Raw genomic sequence first — 11,947 nt, forward strand, 5'->3', positions numbered from 1 at the left:
TAATGGCGTAGCTCTATTCTGGAAAAGGGGGCGGGGAGCAGCAGCTCATTTGCATTTAAAGAGACGGGTCCGAAAAACAGCATGTTTCTGCTTCCACTCAAAATAGGCATTTTCAAAATGATATAATAAATGATCTGTGGAGTATTTTGAGCTGAAACTTCACAGACACCTTCTGGGGACACCAGAGACTTATATTACATATTGTAAAAAGGGGCATAATGTGTCTCCTTTACATTTTCGTTTTCGTTAAAAACGTTTTCATACCCTATTCATACTTCTCATCTTCATTTTGCATCTCAATTGAAGTAACTGTAACTTGATTTAAGAATGTTTAGGTATTTGTACTGGAAAACAAGACAAAAATACTGAGGACCTTTTTTAAAGACCCACAGAAAGTGGGTTATTAGCACATTACAAAACTGAAATTGCCTATTGTAATGTGCAGTATATTAGACTAAAAACTGGTTCTCTAATGAGAAAAAAAATGGGACTTTTCCTCTGACCTAATTGGATTGTTGTGTGTGTGTTTTTTTTTATATGACCAAATCATTTATAATAGACACTGTAACATTCCATTAAAAATTCTGACTTCATGGCGAATTTAAAAAGAAAGTACAGGCGCACGGTCTCGACTGCTTTGGACTTAAACTGTGGGAAAGGTTTATTGTAATGCTATAATTTAATTTTTGCATTGAATTGACTGTTTGCATTACCTGTGAGCGTTGATGCTGCTTCAAACGATTTGAAACATCTTACACTAGTTGGCAAAATGGCTTTAGCCACTAATGTGCAGCAGTGGCTCGAGAAACATGACCAAAAGCTCATCTCTAATTGATTGTTTAGTCTGCTTTAGAAGTAAAAAATCTGCCTGTTCTTCATATTACAAAAAGACAGACTGCCATCATGTGAATGTTCCAGCAGTGAGCAGAACCAGAGGAACCCATTGTTTCCATGCAACTAATATTGTCATTGAGTGTGAACAGGCCTTCATGCACGGACCCTCAATCAGAAAAGCTCATATTTATCTTCATAACTCACTGAGCCACGGCCTTGTACTTCTCCACAATCTGAACTCTTAAACTTTCATGACCAGGAACATCAATAAGAGTCCAACTGCTGCCCTGCAATATCAAAAACATCCTCCCATTAAACTCTCAGAGTGTTATTCTGTATGTTTAAAATCAGCTCGAGTGCCTCGTAACGTCAAATGCACACAGTGGTAATGGATGCATAAGAAGTGATATTAAATGACTTACTCTGTCATCTTTGCTCTTGTATGTGGTGCTGTTCTCTGTGATGGACGTCTGCGTTCTTACAAACTTCCCTAGTAATAACTGGAAAAACACTGCACATCATTTCCAATCTAATGACTGTATTGTGGAAGAGTAGGAATGTTTACGCTGTATAATCTTTTGATGAAAACGGAGTTACTCACTCGAGTGAACAGAAGAGTTTTCCCGGAGTCACACAATCCCAGCAGCAGCACAGCGTTCCTCGCTTTACTGGAGCCCCAGAAATTCCCAAAGAACACTAAATACGTCAGAAAAAGAACAAGGTGTGAAATGTCAGGAAAAAAGGCAACCATGAAAGCTGTCTGCATTTTGGATTTGAAGACGTTCTCTGTACCGTATCATTAAGCACTATAAAACATGCACTATTATACATTTTAGTGAGAAATTACAGTGTATTCCAGGTTAATAATTGCATGACTTTCACAGTAATTTCACAATTGTATTTTATTCTTGTGAACAAACAGCATCATACTGTGTTTCTACAGTGCAGATGTACTCTGAAGGTTCCCAGCATGAATAGATCATGCTGTAGAGTTTTTTTTTCGTTCTCATTGGTTTTATTTGTGCTACTGAACTTGTTTTTGGTTCACTTTTAGCAGTTTGTGTTGTTGGTTTATGTTGTAAGTGTTGGTTTTATTTGTTGAGTGTTACCATTGTTGTGTTTTGTGGGCTGAGTTTTGATGTCACATCTTTCAAAGACGTTTCTCAGCAGTCGCTTCATTATTGTTTAAGATCCATCCACAAACAGTTATGAATATTAAATAAGTTATTGATTATGCACTGTCAGACAATCTTGACATAATGGTGATCAGCTACAATGCTCAGCACTGCAACCTTTTATGCAATGGGAGTAGATTTTAATTTAATACTATAAACAACACTTTTCACTGTTAATCTCGACAACTGAAACTATTTTTTCTAAAGAGTTCCACATGTAATGCTTACTTTATATGTTACCCAATCACAGCAGTGGGCATTTAATTTGAAGCCCCTTAAACAGTGTTTAAATCAGAGGGATAAATCAGGGTAGAAAATGGCCTTTCATTTCCAAAATATGTACAAATCCTACTAACATTTTTTTTTTTTTTTTAAAGCAGTTCATTACCCCTTTTAAAGGAGAGAAATGTTACAAAATGTTATAACATTCTCAATGAAACACAAAAAGGGAAAACATGGCAAGATAAATTATTTTCAAAAATAATTATTGACGAGATTTAAAATGTATATTACACAAATCATATTGAAATGTCAGGGTTGACAGTGTGGCACAATTACAGTACTGGTAAAAGTTTTAAGCACTGCTGTAAAGGGAACATTTTTTCAAAAAACAATACCATGAAAAGTTAATATTTTTCAATTAACTTTTGCCAAATAAATCACATCAGTATCGGTGTGTTGCCTGTAAGACAGCCCTTTCTCAAATACACTTAAGGTTGGTCATTTCAAGCATCTTTGCCACAGTAATATTATTAATAATAATAATACTTATGCTGACTAATTCTAATAATGTCTCGTATTAATGTTTGCTTTGATATGCCTCTGCTGCTGCTTCTTACCGATAGTGAGAATCACGAGCGCTAAAGCCACTAATATCCCGATGATGAAAACGGCCTCTTCACTCTGAATTTCTCTCATGAAACTCTCCATGAACTGCTCCTCGGAGAAATCCTCTAAGTCGACATGAATCTTGTCCTCCTCCATGTTTGACCACACATGGAAAGCGAGCAGCTGCAGAACACAACACAACACAGCGGAAGTGAACGACACGTGTACTAACTTCAGCGCTTTACTATGGTGACGGCTTACGTCATGCATATTAATGAATACGCGGCCGTTACTGACCAATCTTGAGGTACGGAGGTTAATTAATATTAATGAGCTCACCTTTACCATAGTAGCCTTCGTTCAGCTGACCACAGGAAAAAAAAATAAGTAGATAAAAGTTACAAATTAGAATAAAACTGGACGGCCCGTAATTTATCATAATTTACATATTGTATCTCCTCATTGTGTATTTTCAATTTAATGTCTGTTAAACTTAGGTCTGTAAGACGCCGCTGTCACATGACAAGTGTTACTTTTCTCAGCGTTTACCTGAGTAAATTTGTTTATAATTATTGATTAGACAATCCTTCAATCATTTAAATGAGATTGCCAGGGCATATGTGTTAGACTTCAATGTACACACACTTGAATCCTACAAATGTCTTTATTTATGCACAAACGCTGTGAGGTTTGAATCGGCTCTATGGGCCACCGGGCGCCGCCTGCTGACGGAGCACGCGCGTCCGGTTCTCCGGTAGGAAACAGCGACGTTTGCCGTCGTGTGAACCGAAGATGGCGGTGTCCAGCGCGGCATCGGTGTGTCGTTACTGGACGCGCTTTGACTTGCAGCAGCTGCAGGTCAGTGACTCTCTGTTAATGTTCATGTGTGTTTGGCTGCTGGAACGGTTACAGATGCTGTGCTCCTTATTGATCGGCTTCGTTGATCGATTAGCCGCTGTGATGTAAACATTGTCCGAAGCAGTCACCGACAGCGCAGAGCAGACATCAACTTTCATTTAATGCTAGACACAGATGTGTTTGTTAACAGTATGAATAATCTGGCCTAAAGATCCTGACTTCGCTGTGGTCAAATCTCAGTAATTTATCAGGCTAACGTTAGCTAGTTATGAGCTAATACTAGCCAATCTAGTTAGCCCTCAGTGTTGATTACTTGTTCACAGTCACGAGATGCCAAAATTGCTCTCACTAAGTTAAGTTTGCAACGACTTAAGAAATGTTTTGTGTTTGTTCTTAGCGACATTATCTTTTGTATTTATTATTTTATAACTTACTTTAGTTTTTTGTTGTTTATTATGCCATGTAAATCACTTTGGTCAACCTCAAGTTGTTTTAAATGTGCTAACGTTATATAAATAAAGGAGATAAAGAAAGTAAGAAAGATGTCAATCATCACAATTTCGTCTCTGATTAACACATTTAAACTAACTTTTCACAACTTTTCATTGTCTACGTGGTTGTTGAAAAAAAAAAAACACAACTTTAGTTCAAACTGTAAATACATTGTTTAGCAAAAAGTATTAATGATTTAAGATGTCCTGCAAACTGTGCAAAATATGAAAACAAGTATGAGTTTAGACTCTGCATTGTTTGCAGTCAAGTCAATTTCCATCTAAGTGTTTATACCACTGATCTATAATAGAGCTCAGTGTATATAGAGAACAGTGGTTTATACATCTGTAAATAAATAAAGACAGACATGTGAGAGCAGTGTTTCCTTATCCGATTGTACCAGAGATAAACAAGCAACTGCAGCTTCAAAAACAAGCCCAATATTATTATTTATTATCATCAATATTATTTATTATCAATAAATGAGCCTGCAACATAGTAAACTGAAACCACTCAGAGTTTGAAGAGCAAAAACAGAAGTTATTTTACAAACATCATTAAACTGTAGCAAAGCGGGAGGCCACACACTATCCTCAGCTGTTAATATAGCCACATATTTATAATAAAATACACTCAAACCATCTGCTATTAGTATTACTGCTTGTTTATTTATTGATTTAATGATTAATGCATTATAGGGCTGCCACTAATGACTATTTTTATTTCGATTAATCTATTGACTAATTTATCGATTAATCTTAACGATTAATTTCCCACAAAAAATCAACAATTTTACTTAAGAATATTTTATTAAACTATATTTTATTAAACCAAATGAAATCCAAATTTCTCTGAAATCTTTTTTTTAAAGCAAAAGTAAAAAAAATGACAACATGTCCACGTGTTCTAGTCTACTAATATTAAAATTATAATCAAAAAACACTTTTTAAAGGAGTATTTACCAGAAATGTTATTTACCAGAATTTATTTAGGAGAAAAATGTAAATGTGCAGTATTTCTGAAAGAAAAAAAGAAATAAAATCAATTAATTGGAGATGCTTTTGATTATTAACATTTAATGGAACCATTAAAATGGAATCCAGAAAATAATGGAAAACAGAATTTGATAAAGATAAAACTGTGAAACTCAATTCATTAGACAGGCTTTTTGATTAATACAATTTAATTTTGTAAACAAGTGAGGGTTTGAGCTTTTATTTTGAAACCGCGATGTATTCTCCTGTGTTTGTGTAGATTTATAAATGATTTACCTTACAAATCTGATGAAATGGCGCATGTTGCGTTCCCAGATGAATGTTATAATAAACCCAAACTCACAACCACATGCAGAGATGGAGTTTGAGACGCTCCACACATGTAAATGATAACAGTTCCTGTGGAACTACTGTGAACGGAGCTGCTGTGTGACGCATGTACTTAACCTACACGCATGTAAATAATTAAAGTGCATATACTGTATTAGAACTGCATCGCATATAATTATTTAATTAAATCGTAGCGTTTGTGAATTCACAATTATGCTTAATTATGATTTTTAAATGGGTTTAATATATCATGCAGCCTTGGGAAACAGTCTAATAATGAGTTTTATGGATTCTCGTCCGTGAAATGCGCCACTTCCGGTATTTTGCCGGTTAGTCGACGCGAGCAAAATGAAGTCGAGGATTTTAAAAAATCGAATAGTCCAATAAAATCGACGAATCGCGACAGCCCTAATGCATTATAAAAAATATTTTGCCAATTGAATTAGGTCCCTTTCCTCTCCTGCACCATTCACCTTCTCCCATGTTTCTTCTCCATCTCTCTACATCTCTGTTAGTGGCGTTCTTTGTCTGTTTACATCTATTATTTATAAGGCATGATGTGCAATGACGAATTACGCTACAGCACTTTTATTATTGCACTGATTGGCTATTAGCTGTGAGCAGACAGTGTCAACTATATATTGGAAAAAACAGTGACCATAAATGTGAAGAAACGAAGTTGCTTGTCAGGTTTTCCTAAAAAGCAACCATATTTTTTTAAATAAGCCCCCCAAAAAAACACAACCTGTGATTTTTTTTTTTTTAACTCGACTTAACCAAAAAAGAAGCCTAAAGTCACGTAAAATACACGGACTTGGCAACTCTACCAGGGATGGGTTTTTTTTACGAAGAGGCAAGAGAGACAGTGCCTCCTCAAAAAAATAGATAACAGAATAAACCACAGTACAAAGACAAATATTACGAAATATGACATAAAATTATCACTTATAGGGCTGCACAATTAATCGAATTTCTAATCGCGATTACAATTACGGATGCCACAATTACGTAATCGTTCAAAGCGGCAATTAATCGTTCAAAGTCCACTTATGTTATTCTGCACGCTTAAGATATGTTTTTTTCTTTCTACATGTTATCTTAAAGGTTTTTCCATTTGTTTTAATTTCAGTTTTAGTATAACATTATTATACCATTCATATTTTTACTTTTTTGTCATTTAAAGAAGAAACCAATCCGATGTATATTGACATTTGAGGCTTAATACTATAGAAATGCAATAAAAGATTTTCAGTTAGAGTGTTTTCAACTTGTTTATTTTCGTATAAAAATACGGCATGCAGCTGCATCAAACAATGGTATAAACATCATTCAGTGTAAATTGTGATAAGTGTAATTAATAATCGCAATTACAATTTCATGGGAATAATCGACAATTATGATTTTTGTCATAATCGTGCTGCCCTATCAGCACAAAGACCCCAGGGCTCCTGCAGGTCCTTAAAAAGTCAGTTTTATAATTATATAAAACGTCTTGAATGATATAAGAAAAGTATTACTTTTTCTTAATTTAAGAGGTCTTAAATTTGGGTATGGAAAATCGTATACTTTGTTTTAATAAACAGAACAATAATTACATCGTTAATGTAAAAATATAAAACAGAATTGTGTTGGTTGTTGTTTTCTTGAAAGTGTAAATAAAGTGTATTCATTTAAGACATAGTGTTGGGTCGTTCTTGAGCGATTCGTTCATTTTGAACGAATCTTTAATGTGACTCGGGAAGAACGAGTCGTTTCGGGGAGTGGTTCGATCATTCAGTCGCACATGCGCTACATTCTATGCAGCCCTATCAGCACAAAGACCCCAGGGCTCCTGCAGGTCCTTAAAAAGTCAGTTTTATAATGTTATAAAACATCTTCAATGATATAAGAAAAGTATTACTTTTTCTTAATTTAAGAGGTCTTAAATTTGGGTATGGAAAATCGTATACTTTGTTTTAATAAACAGAACAATAATTACATCGTTAATGTAAAAATATAAAACAGAATTGTGTTGGTTGTTGTTTTCTTGAAAGTGTAAATAAAGTGTATTCATTTAAGACATAGTGTTGGGTCGTTCTTGAGCGATTCGTTCATTTTGAACGAATCTTTAATGTGACTCGGGAAGAACGAGTCGTTTCGGGGAGTGGTTCGATCATTCAGTCGCACATGCGCTACATTCTATAGGTTCTGTGTTTTGAGTCTTCAGGTTTGAGTCGTTCGTTCATCACGTGACAGCCCCATACGCTTAACCAATGCAACAAAAACAAGTATCTCTGCTTTATCAAAGTGATTTCACCATCATATGGACAAAATTTAAAGCATAACCAACTCTTTATTACCACAGGAAAAGAACCATCATGACAGAAATTCACACATTTATAAACTGTAAGAAATACATTTGAAATACTATTTGAGACCAGAAACGCATCACGTAACTGTAGGAGTAAATAATAATAATAATAATAACTATGCACCCGATTTTAAGGATTGGGAAGGTTGCTGTCATGTCACGTGACAAAAGAACGAACGTCTCGAACCCGAAGACTTGTCAGATAAGAGGTGAGGTGAGTTAGCATAGACTAAAGATCCAGGTAAACAATGAATTAATCTTTTCTGTTTCTTATAGCATCTTGTTTGTAGTGTGATCAACGTTTGCGTAAGTAGTAGATGTGTTAGGGAAGTAACATGTGACATTTTAATTACATTTTGCTAAAATGAACGAAATGACTCGAAAAAAGATTAGTTAATTTTGCTCAAACGAGACTCAAAGATCCGAGTCGGTAAAATGATCCAAACTTCCCATCACTACTGTCTATATACTGTCTTTCAGAGAGAGCTAGACAGCTCCGCCACACTCCTGGCCAGCCGGCAGGATGACAGCGAGCAGTCCAGGAAAAAACTCATCGACCAGAGCCGCAACTTTAAGAAGAACACACCCGAGGTGAGTTATATGTTTCTAAGCTCGCTTTCATGTAGGTGTCTGGCTCCGGGATACGCTCCTCCCTCGCAAACCCTCGTCCGTTTCGCCAGCCCTTGTCTGGCAGTAGATGCTGAAGGATGTTTGCTTTTAATTGTGTGTAAATATTTAGACATTGGAACTGGAAAGAGCCGCGACTTTAAGAAGAACACGCCCGAGGTGAGTTATATGTTTCTAAGCTCGCTTTCATTTAGGTGTCTGGCTCCGGGATACGCTCCTCCCTCGCAAACCCTCGTCCGTTTCGCCAGCCCTTGTCTGGCAGTAGATGCTGAAGGATGTTTGCTTTTAATTGTGTGTAAATATTTAGACATTGGAACTGGAATGTCAAAAACAAGTAAATATCCTAATTAAATGAAACTAGGGATGGGCACGAGTACCTCAGGACTCCAGAAATTGGAAGTGACAGCAATGTTTGAGCTTGAAAACGACGATCGCGTGACTTATATGGAAATATATTTTTTGTAGTGCGGTCAAATGATTAATCGCGATTTAATCGCATACAAAATACAAGTTTTTGTTTACATAAAATGTGTGTGTACTGTGTATATTTATTATGTATATATGAATATAAACATTAGGCTTGCCGCGATAGACGGTGCTGACGGTGATACCGGTGTTAAGCCGCAACACCGGTTACGTCACTTGCCCACCGCGGCACCGACCCCCACCGTCGTTTTGATTTTTTATAGTAATAAAAATCATTTAGTTCAGTAAAAGAACAGACACTACAATTAAAAACTGAACGCGGCTCACAGATCAGATTTCATTTCTCCAGTGAGGAGAGTGAGTCGAGCCGACTGACAAGAAGAGTGAGGTGAGACAGACAAGACGATCGCGGATGATTTAGTTTCGAAACTAGATGCAAAAGCGCCTGTTTGGCAATATTTTGGATTTTGAAAAGCCTGTTGACTTTTGCCGTTTATCTAAGGTGATTTTGGAAGTTTTTTTAAACATTTGTTTCTTATTTAATTGGTTCCACATTATTTGCTGATTTTTACTTTATTTAAACTGTCATTTATATATATATGCTAAAGTGAGTTTGACGTTGTATTTTGTTGTTGCATTCAAGCAATTGACGCCGACCTGCCGCTAATTCGCGGTGAAAAGAGGGAAAATTCAAACGAACTAAAAACGAACAATTGCTTTACGCCGAATTGCCGCTATTTCAAAGTGAAAGTAAAATGCGCATGCCGCTTTTACAAGCTATTTAAAAGCGAAGGAAAGTGAGGAAAAGAGGGAACGCCCCGCCCCCGCGGTGATACCGGTATTACCGGTGTTGTCACACGTCGATTAACCGGGGGGAACATTTCCTCACCGTCACAACCCTAATAAACATAAACATGTAAATACATGTAAATATTTTCAATATATATACTGTATGTGTGTGTACTAATATATACATAATAAATGTACACAGTACACACACACATATTATGCAAACAAAAACTTTTATTTTGTATGCGATTAATCACGATTAATTGTTTGACAGCACCAATTTTTTGTTTTATGATTGCTGGTTAGAGTTGTGACAGCATGTGGTCCAGACTGGAGAGCAAAAGTGCAGATAAGTGCAGGATGTGCACTTTATAATAACTACTTTATAATGCTATTTTGTAAATTCTTTGTGCTTTAGATGTCTGTTTTGTTGTGACAATGGGATTTACACATTCAGACTAGCACGCAACTTAGTTCGCTTGTGCATTTGTGGCCTTTTGTGCAGATGTAAGTTCAAGTTGTATTACATTTATGTCTCTGATTATCTCATTTAGAATGCATTTGTGTGAATTAATGAAGCTGTTAGCAAAGTGCTTTAGTTTACTGGTGTTCATTCAGTCTTTAGCTTCAGATCAAACGGCTCAAGTGACATTGTCTGACATAATTGACTATGATCGGATTGTTTAAAATGGTTATATTCCTTATAAATGTTTGAAATATTGATAATGCATTTTTAATAATATAGCAGCAGTGTTGTTGTCTTTCTTCCGTCATATCCTTCAGAACAGTTTGTTTTAGTTAAAATGTTTTGATTATCATCAATGGAAATCAAGTCCATTTGGACTTACTCTGCCAAACATTTCTTTCTGTAATTATGCAGTTGTCAGGAAAGCACCTTTAAAAAAATACACATATGTGACCCTGGAGCACAAAAGCAGTGTTAAGTCGCTGGGGTATATTTGTAGCAATAGCCAACAATACATTGTATGGGTCAAAATTATCAATTTTTCTTTTATGCCAAAAATCATTAGGATATTAAGTAAAGATCATGTTCCATGAAGATATTTTGTAAATGTCCTACCGTAAATATATCAAAACTTAATTTGTGATTAGTAATATGCATTGCTAAGAACTTAATTTGGACAACTTTAAAGGCCAGGTAAGTCTGTGTGTCACAATCCTATGAGCTGCACAATTAAAACATCACCATCCTCAAATATTTCCCTTTATAATGCAGTAACAGTAGGTAATAATACTAATTGCAGTAATATTCATTTCCAGTCAGAGGATGAGCCAACTGTATGACATATTCATATGCATCCCAACAATCAGAGACCTGCATTCTTACAAGACTTTATTGTTGTTTTATAGCTGTAGATCAGCCAAAGTCAAAGTTTTCATTGATCCTCCAAGGACCCCAAAGTTCCCATGGATCCCTAAAAAGACCCACATTTTGTTCAATAAAATTTAAGGTCATAATGTCTTTAAATTTCTTAAAATGTATAAGAAAATCCCTAATTATCATTTTAACAGGTCTTAAATTTGGGACACAAAAGCAGTAATCGCGATATGGCTTTATGTGATTTATTAAACTTCAAATTAATTTCATTAAATAAATATGAGCGGTGCACATTCGAAGTAAAAATGCAGCGCTGTTGTGTGTTCTACTGGCTCACAATCAGTGAATACTGCACATTTATGCCAAGAGACTGCTTATGATCAACTGTTGATGAATTATGACATGTAATATGTTGTAGATGGTTGTAAGATGCATATTTTGTTTGAATGAGCGGATGGAAGTAGTATAGCATAGACATTTCAAAATAAGAGTCTCAATGTGTTTCAGGTAAGTTTATAATTAATCTTGCATTATGCATAAAATCTTTTCTGGTTATTATTGATTATAATTCAGCGTAAACTCTTGTAGCTTCTCTCTGGGCTGCCCCGTCGCTGGAAGAAAAGACTAAGAACATTAACATTTAGTATGTAGATTTTTCAGGTATTGGCACAAAATATCTGTGATCTGTGTTTCTTTAAGGGTAGTAAATGAAAAAAACTCAAACTTGCGCTCATGACATAAGAACCTGTGTTGATCAGCTTTTTAAAAGCTTTCCTGAAGGCAGTGTTAACTGTGGCCGTCTCTTTATCTTGTGTGTGTGTGTGTGTGTGTGTGTCTGCGTCTGTGTCTGCGTCTGTGTCTGTGTCTCTGTGTGTGTGAGTGAGTGTGTGTGTGTGTGTGTGTG

At 35.8% G+C, this 11,947-nt stretch overlaps 2 protein-coding genes across 2 annotated transcripts in view; one reads left to right on the top strand and one right to left on the bottom strand.

Moving 5' to 3' along the window:
- LOC107720437 (signal recognition particle receptor subunit beta-like) overlaps nucleotides 1-3,084 on the bottom strand; it is a 6,252-nt gene extending 3,168 nt beyond the window's left edge. Inside the window, exons 1-4 of the mRNA XM_016528133.1 lie at nucleotides 2,849-3,084; nucleotides 1,436-1,530; nucleotides 1,257-1,334; nucleotides 1,039-1,121 (exon numbers count right to left, since the gene is read on the bottom strand). Of these exons, the coding sequence (XP_016383619.1) occupies nucleotides 1,039-1,121; nucleotides 1,257-1,334; nucleotides 1,436-1,530; nucleotides 2,849-2,993 (401 nt within the window). The 5' untranslated portion in view covers nucleotides 2,994-3,084. The remainder of the gene's footprint in view (nucleotides 1-1,038; nucleotides 1,122-1,256; nucleotides 1,335-1,435; nucleotides 1,531-2,848) is intronic.
- A 325-nt stretch (nucleotides 3,085-3,409) lies between these two features.
- cux1b (cut-like homeobox 1b) overlaps nucleotides 3,410-11,947 on the top strand; it is a 27,591-nt gene continuing 19,053 nt past the window's right edge. The window contains exons 1-2 of the mRNA XM_016528101.1: nucleotides 3,410-3,695; nucleotides 8,343-8,453. Of these exons, the coding sequence (XP_016383587.1) occupies nucleotides 3,630-3,695; nucleotides 8,343-8,453 (177 nt within the window). The 5' untranslated portion in view covers nucleotides 3,410-3,629. The remainder of the gene's footprint in view (nucleotides 3,696-8,342; nucleotides 8,454-11,947) is intronic.

The sequence above is a fragment of the Sinocyclocheilus rhinocerous genome, unplaced genomic scaffold (genome assembly GCF_001515625.1).
Source record: "Sinocyclocheilus rhinocerous isolate Xijiao unplaced genomic scaffold, SAMN03320098_v1.1 scaffold601, whole genome shotgun sequence".
Classification (NCBI taxonomy): domain Eukaryota; kingdom Metazoa; phylum Chordata; class Actinopteri; order Cypriniformes; family Cyprinidae; genus Sinocyclocheilus; species Sinocyclocheilus rhinocerous.